Here is a 25,400-nt window from a genome sequence, read left to right as displayed (position 1 = left end):
TAGAATGCATTCCAGTCTGTCAGTACCATGGAGATGAGTTTTGTGCATGGGACTGACCTGGAAATCAAAAACATTTTCATTAGTTTGTTTTATTGTGTTTTGTGTACTTGCTTTGAACAAACCCCTAACCCTAAGTATTAAACCAGGGCATGCCACTTGTCCCAAAGCAAGTGTGCTACAGACATGAATGATGCCTCAATTCAATTCATGCGCCTATTTGAGAAGAGTTGTGCTGTTACTGTTTTATATGGCCAGAATTTAAAAAGGCCAGTTTTTCCTAATGAGATTATTAGGAAGGAACAAATAATTATGGTCACATTATGGCCAATAACTGATAAAAGGCAATTACTTTGTTTTATCTAATTACATTTTAAATAAAAAAATAATTTTAAATGTGAATTTAGGCATCACAACATTATAATTTGCATATGTAAAATTAATATTTATTTTGATTTGCTAAATTTATTATAATAAATATAAATTGAAAATATAAAGTATAGAAATATAGAGTATAAATATAAGGTATACAAATATAAATATAAAGTGTAAATTATCCATTTTAATATTGACCTGTAAGTAATATAGTATTAATACATTGGGCATGCTTACAGAATGTCATTAAAGAAAAAATTTATAGTTTAACATCTTTCATAATTGTTTTTAAGTGTTTTTGATTTTTATCTGAATTGTTTTGATTTATTGATGTTAATGTTGATGTCTTTGAATAGTCGCTTTACTAAGATGATTCCTCTTTCTCTGTTCTTCAGGGCCTTATACACATATGAAGATGACAGTAATGATTTGATCCTGTCTGCATCAGGAGGTAGGCTACATCTCAATATACTTCCTGTCCAAATATAGACGATCTAATAATGACCAACCAGAATGTAGTCATGCACAAGCAATAACGCTGTCGGCTGTGACTGATGACATTCATTTGCATTGTTGATGTACCATGATTGTGCTAGTGAATGCAACTGTGCGATTGTATCGTGACAGACTCCAAACGCATTAAATGTGATATTAACACTACTAGTATTGTGCAAAGACTAACGTCTACTGTAAATATTCATAAAACTCAATGGACTGTAATCCTGCCATCCAAATACAGATCCCAAACACTGGAGGTAACCGTCACTCAGCAGTTTTCCAACTATTATAATGCATCAAGCTGCACAGTCTCTGATTTCCGTCAGAGCTGGAGGAGAGAAACCTGTCATTTCACACTGATGACAATCATTTAGTCTGTGACTGATGGAAGGTTATTATTAAGGGCCGTGTTGATTAGCACAGAGGACCCCATTCAGAAGCTGGATCTGTTGCGGAAAGTCTGTTTGCAAGCGATTTCCCGCAATGTTTATTTACAGTGTATAGTTTGACTTTTTTGTTTCTGAAGTATTTGTGTCCAAAACCGTCATTTTGCTGCAGTTTTCATAAACAATATTATATCTTAGTGATGTTAAAAATACCAACACAATATGAAAATGATGCCAAGCAGAGCAGGGACATTCATGCAAACTTGTGAGATATTTAGCAAATGACAACATAAAAAATGAAAAAAAACAATATATATATATATAGCTCAGCCAATCAGATTTCAAAGCCATAATTATCCAATTTATCCAAGTGCAATTTCAAATGATCAATTTCAAATGACCAAGAGTGGAATTTTATTTAGATCAGTTTAGTGTACACAGAGTTACATTTTTTATTTGGGTAGAAGGTAGTGGGCTTATGTGTCTACTGCTTTGTGTAATTTCCTCTTTCCGGAGCAGGAAAGAACTTCCACCAGACTGTGTGTGTGTGTGTGTTTATGTCTACCAAACACTCTCCAGAGATCTATTTCTGTCTATTGGCACATTTATACCTCTCATGAAAAGCAGTAACTAACCGATCAGTCATGGTTATGAGTATAATGGGTAGCCAGCACACATGGTGATTAAAAAGGAAGCATTTGCAACAGATTAGAATTGTATTTTATTAAGAATTATTTTGTAATTTATTTTTATTATTATTATGAAATATTCATTATATAAATATTTTTTATTATTAAACACAATTACCAGTATTAAGTAGTAAATGCTTGTTTTAAATTGTTTTTGTTTATAGTAATGTACTATGCGTTTAGAGAATATCTTTTCTTTCTTTTCAATTAAATACATTCCTTTTTCTTATTCCAGTGGTATTTTATTTGGACCTTTAAACAAAGGTCAACATTTTAAAATGTATTTCCTGAAAACAAACTTATATAACTTATTATCTTATGGATATTTCGGATGTTTTAACTTTGATATTTATTTATTTTGCAGCGAGTACTAACTAAATAAAAGGGGTCTAACTAACAACTATCTTACAAAGGCAGGAAATAATTTTCTGATGGAGCCCACACATAAGCCCCCGCAATCCTGAATTAGTAGTTATGAAATGACTTGATTAGATGTACTATTACTGTGTGGTCAGGCCAAAAATGGGCAATATTCTGCTATAGATTTTTTTTTTTTTTTTTGCAATTAGTACACAAAAACAGACTTTTCTTTCTAAACAGTGTGATTGTTGTATTTCACAGATGGTGGTCTGGCAGAGATTGCAGTAACCTTCGATAACACTCGGATCATGTACGGTTTCTGCAGCCTGAAGGAGCCCAACACAGCCCTGCCTCGCTACATCCTCATCAACTGGGTGAGATGACGCAACAACCTGCGTTCAGTGAATTTTGAAAGCCGTTAGCAAGAACACTAGCTCTAGAGGTCAGCAAAGACACAGCAGTCAACATAACCACAGTCAATCAACATCGGTGCTGCCCTGAAATCAGACAAAATCAGGAAATAATTTTGTGATGGTGGTGGGAGCAAGACCTCACGTCAAGCTCCCACAATCCTGAATTAGTAGTTATAAAATTACAATTTTGCTAAAACTCCAAGATTAGATTAGAAGACATGTTCTGTTTGCTTGTGGTTAGGCTGATATGGGCCAGTATAACGGTTAGTGGCTTGAAGGCGTTTTGATTTTTTTAAAACATGAGTTGGATGGCAAAAATTCTGGCTGAATCACTCGATAATATTGCTTGGAATAGATCAAATAAAAGAACAAGCCTCCAGGCTCCATTTAGATAATCCATTTTAAAGCTGTCACCATTTTGAAGTGCATGCATTTGTAAAAAGCAAAGTACCGGCTGTTGCACACAACTCATGAAAGACACTCTTAAATGCTTTTTAAAATTATTTTCTTATGTTCATTTAATTACAAGCATGTTTTGGACTTTGTATTCTTAGTACTCATCCCTTTATGTCACAGCAATTATTTTAAACTGTGTAAGCTTGATTATTTTCAATGGGTGCTGATCAGAGAAGTCTGCCTGTTGTTAGTTGAATTATTAAAGTGGCAGTATCTCTTTAAACCTATTGTTGCCTTGGAAACGCACGTCATGGTTGCGGTGGAACACAATATTCACCTCAGTTTTAAGTTTAAGGATGTGATTATCAGGTTTTTGTTTTCTGAATGCAGTGGGGGAGCAATCTGAGACAATTATATATTACCAGTATACTCTGAAGTGTGCTAGACTTTTTTTTATGTATACTCTACAGTTGTGTTCTTTGCATAAACACATGTATGACAACGTGTGTTCAGGTTGGTGAAGATGTGCCTGATGCCAGGAAGTGTGCCTGTGCCAGTCATGTAGCCACCATAGCCGAGTTTTTCCAGGTGGGTCTCCCCAAGGTAAAACGAACATCTTTTACTTCTCTTCTAAATTAGGTAATAATCCATTTCAGAGACACATGACTCCGCTGTCACTGTCATTTTCACATCATCTCTGCTCTGAGCATGCGAGGAGAGTTAGCTGTTAGGTTTCGAAGTCATTTTTTGTCACTTTTCTTTGAAAACTGACTGAAGAAAGGGAAATGTGATTCATCTAAAGCAATTTTCTTTGTTAGTGTTGGGGTGAATCTCACAAAACCTGGTCCAGGGCAGGTTGAGGTCACCACAAAATCAAATCAAAGAAATGAGAAGTTATACTTTGGAGATTGTTCAAAAGATTGTATTGTACCATCACTTTTATTCATTCATTTTCATTTTTACTTTGACTCATTGTGACATTATTTTGGTGACAATTAAGCATGTTTTAACCTAATTCTGATTAATTCTCATAGTAATGCACATGCTCAAAAAAATCTCATTCTTATTACTATTATGTACTGTAAAACAAAATACTTTTTATTTTAAAATATATTTTATTTTTTCAGTGAAATGTGACCTTAAAAAGAAAACAATACATAATAATTTTGTGTAAAGTGTTGTTTACACAGTTTTTGTTTTACTAAATAAACGCATGTAAAATTATATTGAACAATTTTTTTTTGTTCATTTCTATTTGCATTATATGCATAAAATTAATGTGTTTTTTTTTTTATCTGTAAAATACCTTAATAAGAAAAATGTAAATAAAATCTAGACATGTTTTCGTAAAATAAATTATAAATTGAATAATAAATTGAATCATTTTTTATTGAAACATTATTCTTTTTTTTTTTTACAGTGTATGCATTCAAATTAAATTGTTATTTTATTTTGTTTCTTATAAGTGAAAAAAAAAAAGCGGACCTGGACCTGTTTTCGGGAAATTCACCCATTGAAACATAATTGGTGTTTTTCAGAAGTTGTTTTGAAGTGTAAATTTCAAACATTGATTCATAATGCATGAATTCTAACATACTGTTTTTAGTGCTTTTCAATACCACCATCTCGTCTGTTGTTGTTTCGGCTTGCTGTATGGCTTTGTTGAACAGCATGCCTCTTTAGCTCTGCTGCAATTCAGTCCTGTGCTCCAGCAGATAAGAGTAAATCACAAGTCATGTGGGTGGGCCAAAGAGTCTTGGGGGGTTTGCTGCATGTGTGCAGCACTTCTGTGTGTATGTACCTAACAGCAGAAGATGTTTCTAGATGACTAACACGGTCCTCTTGAGGGCTATTGTTTTGGAAGTGTCTGTCGGTGTGAGGGATCTGAATGGAGGGCCGCTCGCCTTTTCAAATCTCTCAATCTCTTCAACGTGAGTGCGTGGGCGAGAAAAGGAGAGAGAGAGAATAGAGGTATTGAGGTAGAGAAACTCCATGATGAAACATCAGTGAGACGACCAAGGCCGCCACAGAGATTATGCTTTTGGGCTGAAAGAGAGAAGCTGCTATCAGGAATGAATTGATCTAAAGTGCCAGTCAACTCGTCGGCTGCTCTTTTTGAGCTACTGAAAAGACTGATGGCAGCATTCATGTAGCGGTGTTAGAGGAACACACATGAACTAGATATAGTCGTTTGTTGTTTGATGTTCTTACAAAAGCTTAGTTAGAGGTCCAGCTCAGTATGCTGTGATGCTCACACAAACGCTCTTGTGTGCTTACAAGCACATTGAAGACCTGTTTTATACTGAATGAAAAGCCTAATTGCATTCACTTCTTATTTTTCTCATAATTTGTACTCATTCACAGTTATCGCTTTATATGTACATACTGTACTGTACTGTACATAGTTAGTCTGAACTCATTCTTTCATTAATATGATTGACGATTTAATAATATACACTACTGTTCAAAAGTTTGGGGTTAGAAAGATTTAAAAAAAAAAAAAATTAACACTTTAATTCAGCAAGGGTGCATTAAATTTATCAAAAATGGCATTGATAATGCTACAAATGATTTCTATTACAAATCAACTTTCTATTCATCAAAGAATCCTAAAAAAATATGTATCATGGTTTCACAAATATATTTGCGGTTAGGTTTCATGAGCACCAAATTATCATATTAGAATGATTTCTGAAGGATCATGTGACACTGGATTGATGGCTGCTGAAAATTCAGTTTTGCTATCACAGGCATAAATTGCCTTTTAATTTGTAATAATGTTTCACAATATTTCTGTTTTTGCTGTATTTTGGATCAAATAAATGCAGCCTTGTTGAGACGACTTTAAAAACATTGCAAATCTTACCGACCACAAACTTTTAAACTGTAGTGTAGATTTTGTTATAGTGCCACCTATCTTCTACATTAATAATTAGCATTTTTAAAGGGCATTGTAGCCAGAAAAATATATCTCAGTGTTTATTAGCCTATACATCTTGATATGTGTGTATTTGCTCTTAAATTACTTTTTTTTTTTTCATTTAACCTTTATTTAACCAGCACTGTAAAAAAAAATCCGTAAAATTTACAGTAAAAAAACGGTAGCTGTGGTTGCCGGAATTATACCGTAAAAAATACGGTAGCAACGTTTTAGGTTTTACGGTTTTAACTTGAATTTACAGTTAAATACCGTAATTTCATTAACTGATATAATGTTAATATACCAACCTTATTGAAGTACTGAAATCTGTTTTGTACCTTTGTAATACACTGATAACCACCCAATGCAGGTGGTGCTGAGAAAGTCACATGATGAACCAAAGCCCATTACAAGCAGCTTTTAAATAATAACATATATATCTTTTTCAATTCCAAAAACAGTATACTAACGTAAAATTAATGTCCAATACATGTAATGTCCAATACAGTTTTTCACTGTATATAGTAAGAGAATTTACCGTTAACCATTTAACAGGTTTTTACTGTAGCATTTTTACAGTCTTTTACCGTTAAATTCACGGTAATTTTTTACAGTGAGGGTAACCCCTCTGACATTAAAAATCTTTTTCACAAGAGTGTCCTGGCCAAAATGATCAGCAATACAATAAGTTTCATCACAGATTTACAAAACAAAAGCAAACTAAAAATACTTAAAACAATTACATCATTGAATCATCTTCCAATTGCTGAATAACCATTTTAAAATGTTCCAAAGACGGCAAATTTTGTAATTTCAATTTTGATTGAAGAAGATTCCAGTCAGACGGAGCTGAATACATAAAAGCCTCAATACAGTATAAAAATTAAGAAAGAAGGGAATATTTCCTAGCATTTTTCAGTTGAATAATACAACACCCCCAAGATGGCTTTGTAAATGATTAAATGCCAGTGCATTTTTCTTCTAATTGTCTAAGAATGCCAAGCTACAAAAAGATTGTTTTTAATGTGTTTCCACACTGTTTTTCACTAAATAACACAGTACATAGAATAATATCTAATTCTTTTTTATTTTATTTTTATGCATTAATATTACAATACCATAGTCATACTGTAAACAGAAATATTTACCAGCATTTATATTTATACTAAAACGTTTTAATCAATGGAAAATGCCACACCTGGACAATTATTACTGTTTTTAACTGGTTAACAGAAATTAATCAGACTTAACAACTCCAAAAACACTTAAAAAAAAATAATGGCACAAATGAGTCATTTTGAACCAGTCCCTTTGAACAGACAGTTTGAACTGATCCACAGAAATTAATTGAAATTACCAACACTTTGTGATTTGTGCTACTGAGCTTTAATTCAGAAACACTTTTTAAACGTATCAATTTTCTCATACTCGCAAGTCATGGGACAAGGAAGAATCAGAAAATGTTTTAGGAAACTTTCTAGCACCACTGATGCCTTTTGGAGTAGCCTGATGCTTTTGTGACTTTCTTCTTTTGTCTGACACTCCATAGTGACTTAACAAAGTGCTCGTCATTTAAATGCGCGGTTGATGCTGGTTGCCAGGTGATGTGAGTGTGTGTGCAGCAGTACTACTGATGCTCTTTTTCTCTCTCCAGGGTGTTGACGTCATCGTGAACGCTAGCAGCATGGATGACATCGACCCCTCAGCCATTGGACAGAGGCTGACCAATGGGACGGCTCCAGTGGCCAGTCCAGTGCTAAGCCGCCTGCGAATGAGAGACGAGGAGAACGCAGAGCACGTTGTGCGTGATTGGTGACAGAAGGGCTGCTTAAGGGTTGAAAGAGGGGCCGGTGTGTGTGTGTGGGCTTGTTTACGTGCATACGGACGCTACTGGAAAGGGGTCAAATCAAGTTGTCTGTGAATGGCTCTCTAATAGTGTGATGTCTGACACAAGGGCACAGCCTTGTTGCTGTTTTTAGAGGAAAGAGCTCTTAGAGCCGCATTGTTGATACAGAGGAACTGAGACAATGATTGTTTCACTGAGAACACTGAGAACACTGAGTTGATTCACACACTTTTAAAATAACCAAGATCCTTCCGGCTGTTTTGCTCACTTATCTGAATGACGTCTTTACAAGTATTGTAAACCCTAAAATTTTGTATTAGTGTATCGTATCGTAGCGTTTCAGCCAAACCAATTCAAGCATGAAGTGTAATGTAATCTCAAAGCCAGATTTTACACCTTTCAGACAGTGGTAACACTTTACAATAAGGTCCCATTATTTGCATTAGCTAACATGAAGTAACAGCATTTTTACAGCATTTAATAATCTGCTAGTTAATAAAAATAAAATTTTTCATTGTTTGTTCATGTTAGTTCACAGTGCATTAACTCATATTAACAGATACAACTTTTGATAAAAAAAAAAGAATTATTACATTTTGAAATTAACAATAACTAAGCTAATAATAATAAATGCTGTAGATTATCATTAGATTAAAAAATGATTAACACGTTATTGTTCATTATTTGTTCATTTTTGCTAGTCAAATTAAAACAATAACGTAAAGTGTTACCTTTGTGTGTGTGTGCTTTCTAGCTGATTTTATGTTTGGAGAAGAAACAAACTGTCCCCATAGTGCCTCCCTTAGATCAACATCTTTGTCCTTAGTTAGCTATCCAATTAAAATGGCCAGTACTCACACTTCCCGTTTCCTCTTGACCGCAGGGCACCACCTACCAGAAAACAAATGCAGAGATCGAGATGAAGAAAATCAATCGAGAGGAGTTCTGGGAACAAGCCAAGGTAGCAATTTGATTCCTTTGGCTTTCTGATGCAAAGATGCTTGATCCGAGACTCTTCAGGATGGCGGTGTGAACCACTGTAAACTAGTTCTAGCACACAATGTGACGGCTCAGCTGACTAGTCTCTTTGTTTTAACATTATGAGGAAGTGGTTCTGTCAGATTTATTTGATACCATTAATTTACTAGCAGCTTAAGTAGAATACTTTCTACATTCTTGTAGCACAATAAAATTGTACTAACTGGGTACTAACTTTTATGTCTCAGGGGTTTTATTAAAACTTTCTTGGGGTGTCTTGGAAACTTTTTACTTTTTTTTTTTTTTTTTGCAATTAGTACACAAAAACAGACTTTTCTTTCTAAACAGTGTGATTGTTGTATTTCACAGATGGTGGTCTGGCAGAGATTGCAGTAACCTTCGATAACACTCGGATCATGTACGGTTTCTGCAGCCTGAAGGAGCCCAACACAGCCCTGCCTCGCTACATCCTCATCAACTGGGTGAGATGACGCAACAACCTGCGTTCAGTGAATTTTGAAAGCCGTTAGCAAGAACACTAGCTCTAGAGGTCAGCAAAGACACAGCAGTCAACATAACCACAGTCAATCAACATCGGTGCTGCCCTGAAATCAGACAAAATCAGGAAATAATTTTGTGATGGTGGTGGGAGCAAGACCTCACGTCAAGCTCCCACAATCCTGAATTAGTAGTTATAAAATTACAATTTTGCTAAAACTCCAAGATTAGATTAGAAGACATGTTCTGTTTGCTTGTGGTTAGGCTGATATGGGCCAGTATAACGGTTAGTGGCTTGAAGGCGTTTTGATTTTTTTAAAACATGAGTTGGATGGCAAAAATTCTGGCTGAATCACTCGATAATATTGCTTGGAATAGATCAAATAAAAGAACAAGCCTCCAGGCTCCATTTAGATAATCCATTTTAAAGCTGTCACCATTTTGAAGTGCATGCATTTGTAAAAAGCAAAGTACCGGCTGTTGCACACAACTCATGAAAGACACTCTTAAATGCTTTTTAAAATTATTTTCTTATGTTCATTTAATTACAAGCATGTTTTGGACTTTGTATTCTTAGTACTCATCCCTTTATGTCACAGCAATTATTTTAAACTGTGTAAGCTTGATTATTTTCAATGGGTGCTGATCAGAGAAGTCTGCCTGTTGTTAGTTGAATTATTAAAGTGGCAGTATCTCTTTAAACCTATTGTTGCCTTGGAAACGCACGTCATGGTTGCGGTGGAACACAATATTCACCTCAGTTTTAAGTTTAAGGATGTGATTATCAGGTTTTTGTTTTCTGAATGCAGTGGGGGAGCAATCTGAGACAATTATATATTACCAGTATACTCTGAAGTGTGCTAGACTTTTTTTTATGTATACTCTACAGTTGTGTTCTTTGCATAAACACATGTATGACAACGTGTGTTCAGGTTGGTGAAGATGTGCCTGATGCCAGGAAGTGTGCCTGTGCCAGTCATGTAGCCACCATAGCCGAGTTTTTCCAGGTGGGTCTCCCCAAGGTAAAACGAACATCTTTTACTTCTCTTCTAAATTAGGTAATAATCCATTTCAGAGACACATGACTCCGCTGTCACTGTCATTTTCACATCATCTCTGCTCTGAGCATGCGAGGAGAGTTAGCTGTTAGGTTTCGAAGTCATTTTTTGTCACTTTTCTTTGAAAACTGACTGAAGAAAGGGAAATGTGATTCATCTAAAGCAATTTTCTTTGTTAGTGTTGGGGTGAATCTCACAAAACCTGGTCCAGGGCAGGTTGAGGTCACCACAAAATCAAATCAAAGAAATGAGAAGTTATACTTTGGAGATTGTTCAAAAGATTGTATTGTACCATCACTTTTATTCATTCATTTTCATTTTTACTTTGACTCATTGTGACATTATTTTGGTGACAATTAAGCATGTTTTAACCTAATTCTGATTAATTCTCATAGTAATGCACATGCTCAAAAAAATCTCATTCTTATTACTATTATGTACTGTAAAACAAAATACTTTTTATTTTAAAATATATTTTATTTTTTCAGTGAAATGTGACCTTAAAAAGAAAACAATACATAATAATTTTGTGTAAAGTGTTGTTTACACAGTTTTTGTTTTACTAAATAAACGCATGTAAAATTATATTGAACAATTTTTTTTTGTTCATTTCTATTTGCATTATATGCATAAAATTAATGTGTTTTTTTTTTTATCTGTAAAATACCTTAATAAGAAAAATGTAAATAAAATCTAGACATGTTTTCGTAAAATAAATTATAAATTGAATAATAAATTGAATCATTTTTTATTGAAACATTATTCTTTTTTTTTTTTACAGTGTATGCATTCAAATTAAATTGTTATTTTATTTTGTTTCTTATAAGTGAAAAAAAAAAAGCGGACCTGGACCTGTTTTCGGGAAATTCACCCATTGAAACATAATTGGTGTTTTTCAGAAGTTGTTTTGAAGTGTAAATTTCAAACATTGATTCATAATGCATGAATTCTAACATACTGTTTTTAGTGCTTTTCAATACCACCATCTCGTCTGTTGTTGTTTCGGCTTGCTGTATGGCTTTGTTGAACAGCATGCCTCTTTAGCTCTGCTGCAATTCAGTCCTGTGCTCCAGCAGATAAGAGTAAATCACAAGTCATGTGGGTGGGCCAAAGAGTCTTGGGGGGTTTGCTGCATGTGTGCAGCACTTCTGTGTGTATGTACCTAACAGCAGAAGATGTTTCTAGATGACTAACACGGTCCTCTTGAGGGCTATTGTTTTGGAAGTGTCTGTCGGTGTGAGGGATCTGAATGGAGGGCCGCTCGCCTTTTCAAATCTCTCAATCTCTTCAACGTGAGTGCGTGGGCGAGAAAAGGAGAGAGAGAGAATAGAGGTATTGAGGTAGAGAAACTCCATGATGAAACATCAGTGAGACGACCAAGGCCGCCACAGAGATTATGCTTTTGGGCTGAAAGAGAGAAGCTGCTATCAGGAATGAATTGATCTAAAGTGCCAGTCAACTCGTCGGCTGCTCTTTTTGAGCTACTGAAAAGACTGATGGCAGCATTCATGTAGCGGTGTTAGAGGAACACACATGAACTAGATATAGTCGTTTGTTGTTTGATGTTCTTACAAAAGCTTAGTTAGAGGTCCAGCTCAGTATGCTGTGATGCTCACACAAACGCTCTTGTGTGCTTACAAGCACATTGAAGACCTGTTTTATACTGAATGAAAAGCCTAATTGCATTCACTTCTTATTTTTCTCATAATTTGTACTCATTCACAGTTATCGCTTTATATGTACATACTGTACTGTACTGTACATAGTTAGTCTGAACTCATTCTTTCATTAATATGATTGACGATTTAATAATATACACTACTGTTCAAAAGTTTGGGGTTAGAAAGATTTAAAAAAAAAAAAAATTAACACTTTAATTCAGCAAGGGTGCATTAAATTTATCAAAAATGGCATTGATAATGCTACAAATGATTTCTATTACAAATCAACTTTCTATTCATCAAAGAATCCTAAAAAAATATGTATCATGGTTTCACAAATATATTTGCGGTTAGGTTTCATGAGCACCAAATTATCATATTAGAATGATTTCTGAAGGATCATGTGACACTGGATTGATGGCTGCTGAAAATTCAGTTTTGCTATCACAGGCATAAATTGCCTTTTAATTTGTAATAATGTTTCACAATATTTCTGTTTTTGCTGTATTTTGGATCAAATAAATGCAGCCTTGTTGAGACGACTTTAAAAACATTGCAAATCTTACCGACCACAAACTTTTAAACTGTAGTGTAGATTTTGTTATAGTGCCACCTATCTTCTACATTAATAATTAGCATTTTTAAAGGGCATTGTAGCCAGAAAAATATATCTCAGTGTTTATTAGCCTATACATCTTGATATGTGTGTATTTGCTCTTAAATTACTTTTTTTTTTTTCATTTAACCTTTATTTAACCAGCACTGTAAAAAAAAATCCGTAAAATTTACAGTAAAAAAACGGTAGCTGTGGTTGCCGGAATTATACCGTAAAAAATACGGTAGCAACGTTTTAGGTTTTACGGTTTTAACTTGAATTTACAGTTAAATACCGTAATTTCATTAACTGATATAATGTTAATATACCAACCTTATTGAAGTACTGAAATCTGTTTTGTACCTTTGTAATACACTGATAACCACCCAATGCAGGTGGTGCTGAGAAAGTCACATGATGAACCAAAGCCCATTACAAGCAGCTTTTAAATAATAACATATATATCTTTTTCAATTCCAAAAACAGTATACTAACGTAAAATTAATGTCCAATACATGTAATGTCCAATACAGTTTTTCACTGTATATAGTAAGAGAATTTACCGTTAACCATTTAACAGGTTTTTACTGTAGCATTTTTACAGTCTTTTACCGTTAAATTCACGGTAATTTTTTACAGTGAGGGTAACCCCTCTGACATTAAAAATCTTTTTCACAAGAGTGTCCTGGCCAAAATGATCAGCAATACAATAAGTTTCATCACAGATTTACAAAACAAAAGCAAACTAAAAATACTTAAAACAATTACATCATTGAATCATCTTCCAATTGCTGAATAACCATTTTAAAATGTTCCAAAGACGGCAAATTTTGTAATTTCAATTTTGATTGAAGAAGATTCCAGTCAGACGGAGCTGAATACATAAAAGCCTCAATACAGTATAAAAATTAAGAAAGAAGGGAATATTTCCTAGCATTTTTCAGTTGAATAATACAACACCCCCAAGATGGCTTTGTAAATGATTAAATGCCAGTGCATTTTTCTTCTAATTGTCTAAGAATGCCAAGCTACAAAAAGATTGTTTTTAATGTGTTTCCACACTGTTTTTCACTAAATAACACAGTACATAGAATAATATCTAATTCTTTTTTATTTTATTTTTATGCATTAATATTACAATACCATAGTCATACTGTAAACAGAAATATTTACCAGCATTTATATTTATACTAAAACGTTTTAATCAATGGAAAATGCCACACCTGGACAATTATTACTGTTTTTAACTGGTTAACAGAAATTAATCAGACTTAACAACTCCAAAAACACTTAAAAAAAAATAATGGCACAAATGAGTCATTTTGAACCAGTCCCTTTGAACAGACAGTTTGAACTGATCCACAGAAATTAATTGAAATTACCAACACTTTGTGATTTGTGCTACTGAGCTTTAATTCAGAAACACTTTTTAAACGTATCAATTTTCTCATACTCGCAAGTCATGGGACAAGGAAGAATCAGAAAATGTTTTAGGAAACTTTCTAGCACCACTGATGCCTTTTGGAGTAGCCTGATGCTTTTGTGACTTTCTTCTTTTGTCTGACACTCCATAGTGACTTAACAAAGTGCTCGTCATTTAAATGCGCGGTTGATGCTGGTTGCCAGGTGATGTGAGTGTGTGTGCAGCAGTACTACTGATGCTCTTTTTCTCTCTCCAGGGTGTTGACGTCATCGTGAACGCTAGCAGCATGGATGACATCGACCCCTCAGCCATTGGACAGAGGCTGACCAATGGGACGGCTCCAGTGGCCAGTCCAGTGCTAAGCCGCCTGCGAATGAGAGACGAGGAGAACGCAGAGCACGTTGTGCGTGATTGGTGACAGAAGGGCTGCTTAAGGGTTGAAAGAGGGGCCGGTGTGTGTGTGTGGGCTTGTTTACGTGCATACGGACGCTACTGGAAAGGGGTCAAATCAAGTTGTCTGTGAATGGCTCTCTAATAGTGTGATGTCTGACACAAGGGCACAGCCTTGTTGCTGTTTTTAGAGGAAAGAGCTCTTAGAGCCGCATTGTTGATACAGAGGAACTGAGACAATGATTGTTTCACTGAGAACACTGAGAACACTGAGTTGATTCACACACTTTTAAAATAACCAAGATCCTTCCGGCTGTTTTGCTCACTTATCTGAATGACGTCTTTACAAGTATTGTAAACCCTAAAATTTTGTATTAGTGTATCGTATCGTAGCGTTTCAGCCAAACCAATTCAAGCATGAAGTGTAATGTAATCTCAAAGCCAGATTTTACACCTTTCAGACAGTGGTAACACTTTACAATAAGGTCCCATTATTTGCATTAGCTAACATGAAGTAACAGCATTTTTACAGCATTTAATAATCTGCTAGTTAATAAAAATAAAATTTTTCATTGTTTGTTCATGTTAGTTCACAGTGCATTAACTCATATTAACAGATACAACTTTTGATAAAAAAAAAAGAATTATTACATTTTGAAATTAACAATAACTAAGCTAATAATAATAAATGCTGTAGATTATCATTAGATTAAAAAATGATTAACACGTTATTGTTCATTATTTGTTCATTTTTGCTAGTCAAATTAAAACAATAACGTAAAGTGTTACCTTTGTGTGTGTGTGCTTTCTAGCTGATTTTATGTTTGGAGAAGAAACAAACTGTCCCCATAGTGCCTCCCTTAGATCAACATCTTTGTCCTTAGTTAGCTATCCAATTAAAATGGCCAGTACTCACACTTCCCGTTTCCTCTTGACCGCAGGGCACCACCTACCAGAAAACAAATGCAGAGATCGAGATGAAGAAAATCAATCGAGAGGAGTTCTGGGAACAAGCCAAGGTAGCAATTTGATTCCTTTGGCTTTCTGATGCAAAGATGCTTGATCCGAGACTCTTCAGGATGGCGGTGTGAACCACTGTAAACTAGTTCTAGCACACAATGTGACGGCTCAGCTGACTAGTCTCTTTGTTTTAACATTATGAGGAAGTGGTTCTGTCAGATTTATTTGATACCATTAATTTACTAGCAGCTTAAGTAGAATACTTTCTACATTCTTGTAGCACAATAAAATTGTACTAACTGGGTACTAACTTTTATGTCTCAGGGGTTTTATTAAAACTTTCTTGGGGTGTCTTGGAAACTTTTTACCATACCTACTACTACATTCTTTATGTACAGATTTCAGTCCTTATTGGTGAAAATCTGTTATAAAAACATTGCTCTATTTGAAAACTATGATAATCTTAACAGTAAAATATAAAAAGGTCATATTTACTGAGTGGGAAATATGTGACCCTGGACCACAAAACTATACAGGTATGTTTGTAGCAATAGCCAAAAATACATTGTATGGGTCAAAAATTATGCCAAAAATCAGTAAAGATCAGTAAAGTAAAGATCATGTTCGATGAAGATATTTTGTAAATTTTCCTACTGTAAATATATCAAAACTTAATTTTTGATTAGCAATATGCATTGCTAAGAACTTCATTTGGACAACTTTAAAGGAGATTTTCTCAATATTTTGATTTTTTTTTGCACCCTCAGATTCCAGATTTTCAAATAGATGTATCTCAGCCAAATATTGTCCTATCCTAACAAACCATACATCAATGGAAAGCTTTTAATTCAGCTATTTATTCAGCTTTCAGGTGACGTGTAAATCTCAATTTAAAAAAATTGACCTTTATGACTGGTTTTGTGGTCCAGGGTCACATATCTATGTTGATTTTTACCAAACGTATGGCTGTTATTGTCACCACTAACAACAATAATGTTACACGATAATGTTTTATAAAAGGTAGATGCATTTTTGCCCAGTGTAGATAAATTTGAGACATATATGAAAAAAAAAATCTATGTAAATATCACAACAGACTATTTGTTGTGTATCATTTTCCAACCATACTGTAATTTTGCAATATTAATTATTATTATCACATATTTGAATATTTACTAATAAACTTTAAATTTAACTATTAAGAATTTTAATTATTTTTGTTTTGTATATTTCATTTGCAGCATGAAATTAATGATTTATTTAATTGTGTGCATGTAGGATACATAAAATGCTAGCTGTTAAGTTGTTAAGCTTAGTTGTAAGTAAGCAAGAGAGAGTTTTATTTATACATAAATGTTACAAATGTTATTTTCACTAAAACATTTTATTTAACTAAATAAATAGTTAAAGGTGTGTTGAAAATGACACATTGCTGGTTCATAAAAATCCTAGAATTCTTCTAGTTGAAGAAACATTCTGCAAATTGCTGTGGAAAAAGGTCAAATGGAGGCTTTTATCATTTAGTGTTTTTGCACAAAATAGAGTATTGCGTTCTATTATGTTTAGATCTATTTGTATCCACTGAAATGTGGAACCAAATGCATACAAAAATAAATGAAATAAGGAAAAATAATGTGTAAATGTTATTGTGATACTGTAAATTCTTTCATTGATGTTTTAATGACATGTTCCTTGTTTAAAGCGGGAGGAGGAGTTGAGAAAGGAGGAAGAGAGAAAGAAGGCTGCGGAGGAACGGCAGCGCTTTGAAGCAGAGAGGATGGAGCTGGAAAAAAAAGAGCAAGAGGAAAGAGAGAAGCGCTACCGTGAGAGGGAGCAGCAGATCGAGGAACAGAGGTAGGAATGGTGCCACAGTGGCCAACACTGATGACCCTCAGCCGTACATGATTATAATGCTATCTGTGTTTATACACGTGGTCACAGGAAGAAGATGCAGGAGGAGGAAGAGGCCAAAGAGAGGTCAAGGAATCAACCCTTGATTGTAAGAGTGCGTATGCTTTGCATACAGTAAACCAGGTTTGGTGTTTTAAGAGATGCTTTTATGGCTTGAATCATTTACAGAATGCTTGATAGTTTATGGGTTTTAACCAGAAGGTAACCAAAAGATATAACCTATGACTCGTGTGTCTTCAGTAATATTGTCCTGTAATAAATTGATAAATGGATGTTTGGGCAGTACACAGACTTCAAAAGTATTTACACAAAATCAGATTTATTACACTAATCATTTGTAAAGTAAATAAGTTACAAACAACTGCATGTGAAGTAACCCACATTTAACTGTTATTTTAAAGAAAAAGTTTTTGCTGCCCCCTGCTGGAAATAAATAAGTGCGTTCATCCACTTCACAGACGGAGCCCAGCTATGAAGACCTTGCCCTGAACAAAAAGGAAACAGAGGTTCAGGTGGGTTGAAACAGAGTTTGTAAGGCCACTCCAGCATCGGTTTATTTCTCAGATAAGTGTTTTCAAAAGGAGAACAGATTCTGACCCTAACAAACTCAAATGTGGGGCAGATTTTTGTTATGATGACAGATATTCTGCTGGGGTTTACATGTGGGTCAGTGGGATTCCTAATGCTATTTCAAGACATTGTGTTTCTGTGCATGTGCAGTCAATAGGATCTTCAGTCTGAGAACGGACCAAAAAAATTATTCTTACCTGCAGTTATTATTTGTCACAACATGTATTACTGGTTCTATCCATCCATCCATCTACCTACCTGCCTACCTACCAACCAACCAACCAACCATATATATTATGTTTCACCTTGTTTTCCCGTGTTAATATGTTTATAGGAAGCGGCAGCCATCATTGCCCAAAGGCCAAGTAACCCACGGGAATTCTTCAAGCAGAGAGAGAGGGCCACAGCCAACAGCGTGGACATCTCACCAGTCACCACGCACAGGACCGGTAAGATCATAGTAAAAGGGTGGAGAAGAGAAGGAGGAGGGCATATATGCTAAATCCTAAGCCTTTGTTTGTCCTGCTTCTTGCTCTTCACTTGTCTCTCAATCTGTCATTTAATGTGAATTAAACAGCACAGCTCAGGAGAGACCATCTGTCTCAGAATGTGCTGAAATCTCTGCTATGAATCGTCATGACAGATTTGTTAGGTTCATAGACAGTTAAATTATGTAGATAGATATACCTTTATATATTTATATAGAGAACAGAGGTTAAAGAGGATCTAAACTTCATATAGCCCCAACAATTAATGTAAGCTGTTTTGAATTATGTATCAAAGTTTATATTTTAATTTTTACATTTTTGGATAATGGATTGATGGATATACAGTATAGACAGACAGATTATTCAAATGTTATAATAAATGTTCATAGTTAATTTGATTAACTAAGATGTCTCATTGTGGCCAGAATCTTAGCTAAACCAGCTAAACATCAGTTTAGATAGGCTGGGAGACTAGTTAAACCAACTAAAATCAGATTAAACCACCTCCAGCTGGTCATTTTGATTCAAACAAATAGTGCAATCTAATAATAATAATAATAACAGTTTTAAAACCCTAACATTTCTGTGTACTAATGTATTATGCTTAATAGAATATTAAGCATAATAGCTTAGCAACATGCTAACAACATGCAAACTCTATTGGAATCTGTTTGATAATTGTGCTTTGCCTTAGTCATACAGCTCACTAACGGATGTTATTTCTTACTAAAGTGACTAGTTGAGAACATGTTTTGTTTCAGCTTATTTTCAACTTTTTCCACATTGAGCTTCAGGTGTACCTACTAGAAGTTGAGTAAATCAATGATTTCAATACTTGCTGAAAAAAGTGACTGGAAATTTCAAACAAGGACTGCTATGACTGAGATAAACCATCTTAAACCAGCAAACCACCATAGGATAGTTTAAGTAGGGATTTTTTTTTTCAGCAGGGATGCTGAAGCAAGGATTGCTTTATTGTCAAAAATGTTATATTGGTGCAATTTTCCAACAGACTGAGCAATATTATTACTGGATGATTATGCCATTTCATTGTTTATTTAGATCTTAGACTTTTCAGTGTTGGAGTGAAAGTCAAACTACCTTCACTACCATCTGTTGTCGAAGGGTACAGACACTGAAACAACTGCTGCTTTATTGTTCAGAGGGTGTGAGACCATCACACTAACAACTGTTTTCTTACCTCTCTCCTTCTACCTCACTTTTTTCTCTCCATTTCTTGGTCATTTCTTTTTTTTCTTCTGCTCACTCCATCCTTTTGGTTGTTAACACATCTGTTTGATTTCCGTTTCGATATTCTGTCCATTCCATCTGTCCTTCTGACGATCCTGGATCTTATTTAACCTCTACCCAACTGCTGCACATCCATCATTGCTTCTGTTTTGAACTCATGCCTCTATTTCTCTAATCATTTCTCTTTTATACAAATTTCTTCCCCTCTCTATCCCTGGATTTCTCTCCTCCTGTCTATCTGGTCTGGTCTTCCTCTGTCACACCTGTGTACGTCGCTCTATGTGTGCGTGGGTGTCCGCGTGTCCCGCACGATGGTCCTGTCTCCCGTTTACCAGGCCGCTTGGACAGTCCATTCTTGAGGCAGCAGCACAGTCCATCCGATTGCAGCCCGCCCCCTTCTCGCACTCCGCCTCATTCACGGCGGCAGCCAGGTCCACCTGGTAGGTACTGGACAGATCTTGCTGAGGGCTACTGCATCAGCATAGGATCACGAAGTCACCAGCCTAGCCTGTAGCCACCCTCCTCACTGAATTACCGTTTTTCTTTTGGCTTCCTCAGCAACACTGCTGTTCTGAGAGCATTCACTGTGGCTGCACTGTACCGGATGCACCCGGGTCTTCCAGTGTCAGTATGTGCTAGTATCAAAGTGATAGTTCACCCTGAAATTAAGCATCTGTCCCCATTTACTCAACCTTATGTCGTTCCAAACCCATGTGACTTCGTTCCTTCTGTGGAACACTAATGGAGATGTTTTGAAGAATTTCCAAGCTGCTCCTTTCTCTAAAATGAAAGTGTGTGTGATGCTCCAAAAAAAAGACAAAAAGAACAATGGGATTATAATAAAATAGTCCATATGACTATATTAATCAACTATATCTGAAGCCATACATCAAAGCATCAAATAGAATGTGCTATATTTAAAACATTTTTATTGTACATTATAAATGTAAAAAAAATGCATTAGACCGTTTATCATAATCTTTAATCTAATCATGTCTTATATATTTATTACACACACACACACATATGTGAAATAATGTAGTGCAACAAACATGAAGAAATATACAGGACAAAAAAAAACATAAAACATGACATATTATCAAAGAGAGGAGCCCTAAATACATGTATTAAAAGTGTAAGGAAAATATGTTACAACTTTTTACTTGATGGCTACACCACATGACATATTTAGAGTCATTAAAGTTGTAATTTAAGATATAGCGACAGATCTTTTCTTCTGTATTGTGATGTACATCCAAGTGTAACGGTGTACTGAAAAAGAAATAGAAACAAGAGAGCAGGGAATTGTTTCTTCAGAGCAAAGTCTGTAATTTCACCAAAAGGTCAAGTTATGACATTTGGATAAAATATTATGAGGTCAAAAAAAGGTATATAACATGCATTTACAAAATAGATCACTTAATTCCGACTGTAAATGTAATTTTTTACATATTGAATAGTACATCTCAAAAAAAGGTTTATCTTCTATACTGTATCTCCTTAAAAAAATAATAATAATAATCTCTTCTGGTTCTGAAACAACATGAGAGTGAGTAAATAATGACAGAATAACATTTTTCTGTGAATTAATACATTTGAATTTCAGTATGAACTGAAAATTGTCCCACTCTGGAGCAGGTTTAGGGTGTCCTGATGAAGACAGAACCACTTTTTAAGACACTGTGTCCTCAGCTCTTACATGTTGAACTATATGTCCAATATCAAGTGACCATCTCCCCTTCTGTATGTCCCATGTCAAGTAACCTACCGTTCTAGCTAACTAGACTACGGCCTTCTCAGTGTCACAATCCATTTCTTTCGATGATTTGAACCATACTGCCATCTTCTCTGGGTCCACAGTCCGTATTTGTGTTCTATACTTGTTGTCCGTTGACTTTGTATTTTGCACAGGAAACATTGAGTATGTGTTATTTTGAAGCTATGCCGTGGACGTTTGGAGGACTGAGACAAAGTGATTCTTTTGGTTAGGGAGATCTGGTTGAATCTCACCAATGTTACTCCCCTCATGTCCCCCTTCCTCTCCTCCCATGCTCTTTCTGACGGATAACCGGCGGCCCTGCCTGCGCTTCCTTCCGTCCTGTTGACCTGTGAGTGTATGCCACACTGCACCGCATGTGACTGTGGTCTCCGAGCTCTTGAGCTTGCGTTCCGTGGACCTTGTGTGACTATGGTATCGTTTGTGATCTTTATGGAGCTGACCTTGTGGTGTGTTTGACTGTAAATTTAAACAGCAACACAAGGACAAATGGCGCCCACAATTATCAGTGTGTGCTATGAGGGCTAAACATTGGGTCTGTACTAAGACCCAACATCTAAAGTTTATCTAGAGTGATACAGTGGATTTTACTTTTCATAAATTTGAATTGTCCCATGGTCTGTACAACTGTTTTCCTGCAATCAGTTTTTATGATGGTCATTGTGGTTTCATTAATTGTGTTTGTTATGTCTTGTGAGGTCTTCCTTCAGCTGTAGCTGTATTAAAGTGGCTATCTCCAACATTTGCATCTCAGTTTTTTGTTGCATTACGAGTTGGTGACTTCCAGTGGAAAATTTCGTAGCTCAGAAGTTGCTCTTTCAGACCTCAGGAGACTTAATTGGGTTTTAAGTATGCTTCATCCATAGTAACTTTGTCTCAGATGTTTCTCCTGAATTTTCTAAAACTTAATTAAATGAGATGATTCTTGACATACAGTAAGAATTAGCTCAGATAATTTAGTTTTGAATGAATTTGATAACTATTTGAGTTAAAAAATTAAATCTCTGACTTTTGATTGTAGACTTCTTAAAGGGGTCATGACATGGATTATTATTATTTTTTTAGTTATTTTAATATGTTCCTTGAGGGCCTGTGGTTAGAAGATGACTATTTGTCGATGTTTTGCGCTGGAGGCGGTCATATGCAATCGACTGCACCCGGGTGACGTCACCTTGCACCTCGGATCCAAAACGAGACATTTTCTTAGGGGTTATTAAATAAATGCTTATTTGAATTGGTGATGAGGACATTTTAAGTTATGAAACTTGCAGGATGTATTGAGCATACAAAGACCTCTTTGATACAAGAGATCAAAAGATTAAGAAAAAATTGGTTTCTCATGTCATGACCCCTTTAATCTCTGCAAATCTGAGCATGATTTGTTATAGTTTACAGTAGATCTTCTGAGAACATATACGAGATTATAAAAATTTCAGTTTGCTCTCTGTTAAATATTATTGTCCAGGAGAAACAATTGAGATATTAAAGAAATCTCAACTGTGGTTGTTCTTCCCAGAGGGCTGGTGTGTCATTATGTAGATATCCTCTAAAATTGCATAAGATATATTATAAGATAAGATATATATATTGACCACATGCCAATTAAAACTCAATTAATTGAATATTTTTTTTAACTTGTCAGCTTGCTTTAGCTTGTCATGAGATCGAGAGGTCAACCTTTAGTGTTTCTGTATGTATCATTTCATAATGCCATGACACATTGGTGGATGCATACATGCTTAAGTGCTGTTTAAGACATTTTTTATTAATAAAACATCTTTCTTGCACTGACATCTGTAAGAGTGTGTGCATGTTCAGAAACTACATGCATTTGTAAATTTGTGAACTCATTTTCTGCGCTGCACACGGTGTTGTGTCTTCATGGTCACATTGGCATGTCTGTGTTTTATTGTCATGATCACTGACGAGGGCGCTGGGGACGATGCACGTTTTTTCAGACAGACAAAACACTGCTTGCTATTGTTTGGCATTGTTAGCAATCCTTTCAGACTATCTGCAAACTTTGTCATGTGTGTTGTGATTGATATTTTGGCTGGTGTGAGTTGTTTGAGATTTACTTGAGCCCAGATCAAACGTTTACCTTCTCTTTGATGTCTCAGATGACTCTGCTGAAGGAATCCTCGAGCGCAGCATGACCACTGGATGTACTCCCATCCCCAAAATCGCCATTCAGGAAGAAAAAGAGGACTTCATTCGAAAGGAGTTTGGTAAGGCCTCAAGAACAAGGGAGCTCGTTTGACTATTTTCTTTTTGATATTCGTTTAGCGTTTTTTCTTGATTAATATTGGGTCGGAGCTGTGGCCTAGAGGTTGGCACATTATGCTTATGTGGGTAACATGAGTTTGAATCTTACTCGGGATGTTTCCTGATCTTATGACCCTTGCTTATCATTAACAGTTACCTACCTCTCAGTTAAAGTCTCAAAAATAGTAATGAAAAAATTACAAAGCAATATTAATAATAAATATACTGTAGCTGCAAGCAGCAATTAAGGGGCCAAGCACAACAGAGGCAAAACGCCTGGAAAATCCTAAATACAATCACTGGTGATATGAATTAATGGTCTATCACTTTTGTCCTATAGATGGTGCTATGGTGAGTGTGATGTGACAATGACACAAAGTTTGGTGTAAATGTATGAAAGTTTAGATGCAGTTTGTCATTATGCCATCAAATTTGTTGATACAGTAAATGAAAACCATTTCGTTTATTGACACAAAATCCAAAATCTGTGTCAAATTTGGTGAAAATCAGCCCAATGGTCTAGGAGGAGTTTGAAAAAGTAGGTTTTCAAAGAAAATCAAAATGGTCAATTATGGCATAATTGGTATCAATGTTCTCAGCATGGTCCAAAGAATCTATTAACACCAGTTTCACGACAATAGGCAAAACTAATCAAAAGTTATTAGCGTTTTTTTTTTTTAACTTTCAAACTTTTCGAGTACCTTCAGTGCATGGTCAGTGGAAAATTGGGTTATCGTTCGACTCGGTATGTTACTCCAAATCTAAAAACACCAGCCTAATGGTTTTTGGCCAAACCATTTTTCATATCTCCCGACCATTAGGTGGCGATGTGCCAAAAATAATTTTAAGTCATAGTTTTATTATATTCCTTAATATCATATTTTTAGAATTATCATTAGTTTGTTTTATCCATGACACATTCTTGCTACCAACTTTTTACACAGAACCTGTTTCATTGTTTCAGCTGAGTGCTTTTTGAATGAAAGGAAGAAAAAGAAACAAAGGACATACAATGCATGCATACTATATCTGAAGCAACAGCGTTATTTTTAAATACTAAACAGTTTAGATCCAGAAACAGATTCTTCAACAATGTCCTCCAAAAAATGAGTTAATAAGTTTACAAGGCCTATTTGGGACGTAAAATGTTGAATCTCAGCTTAATTATTTACACAGTTGGGAGGCTGTTATTGCTCCCTCAAAATCATCTCTTGCGTGCAAACTGGCCCCTGTGATGTGGCCTGGGGCTCATTTGTTTGTCCAGGTTGTGTTTGCCTTCACAGCTGACTGATTTTTTCAGCTCATGTGTGTAAACCCTGCACTAAATGTACTTAAGAAAAGCACTTCACTGGGGCTGAATTTACTGCTCATAATCAGAACAGTAAGAAAACATACCCTTAAAAATCATTGATTTTCACCATGAATACTTCCTTAAAACGAAAGGACTGAACTGAAGTGTATTTGGTATATATTATATGGTGTTATGAATACCTTTAAACGTTGTAAAAAAGTGAAATTGAGCAGCTGATTTTACCCTTGAAATTAAAAAATATAAAATATAAAAACTCTTTAAATATAAAAAAGTACTTACAATCTGTGAGTCAGAACAGCCAGCATTGTAGTCCACTCTCCTAGGATCAGGAAACAGTCCTCCATAAAATGTGCTGCACACATCTGAATATTTGGGTTGAAGTG

The 25,400-nt window shown here is 35.3% G+C and overlaps 1 protein-coding gene across 7 annotated transcripts in view; it reads left to right on the top strand.

Moving 5' to 3' along the window:
• Positions 1-25,400, top strand: part of dbn1 (drebrin 1) — an 81,583-nt gene that overhangs the window by 52,682 nt on the left and 3,501 nt on the right. The window contains exons 2-12 of one of the 7 annotated variants that reach the window (XM_016491964.1): positions 768-823; positions 2,567-2,679; positions 3,628-3,717; positions 7,689-7,835; positions 8,764-8,841; positions 17,146-17,297; positions 17,385-17,448; positions 17,813-17,866; positions 18,259-18,373; positions 19,999-20,103; positions 23,561-23,668. In XM_016491964.1, coding sequence (XP_016347450.1) covers positions 768-823; positions 2,567-2,679; positions 3,628-3,717; positions 7,689-7,835; positions 8,764-8,841; positions 17,146-17,297; positions 17,385-17,448; positions 17,813-17,866; positions 18,259-18,373; positions 19,999-20,103; positions 23,561-23,668 — 1,082 coding nt within the window. Of the gene's footprint in view, positions 1-767; positions 824-2,566; positions 2,680-3,627; positions 3,718-7,688; positions 7,836-8,763; positions 8,842-9,231; positions 9,341-10,288; positions 10,379-14,349; positions 14,497-15,424; positions 15,503-17,145; positions 17,298-17,384; positions 17,449-17,812; positions 17,867-18,258; positions 18,374-19,998; positions 20,104-23,560; positions 23,669-25,400 lie in introns of those variants that run through there. The other 6 variants (XM_016491960.1, XM_016491959.1, XM_016491961.1 and 3 more) reach the window with 6 other exon arrangements.

The sequence above is a fragment of the Sinocyclocheilus anshuiensis genome, unplaced genomic scaffold (genome assembly GCF_001515605.1).
Source record: "Sinocyclocheilus anshuiensis isolate Anshui unplaced genomic scaffold, SAMN03320099.WGS_v1.1 scaffold943, whole genome shotgun sequence".
Classification (NCBI taxonomy): domain Eukaryota; kingdom Metazoa; phylum Chordata; class Actinopteri; order Cypriniformes; family Cyprinidae; genus Sinocyclocheilus; species Sinocyclocheilus anshuiensis.
Note: the sequence above shows the minus strand (reverse complement) of the source record. Positions and strands in the feature narration are given on the sequence as shown.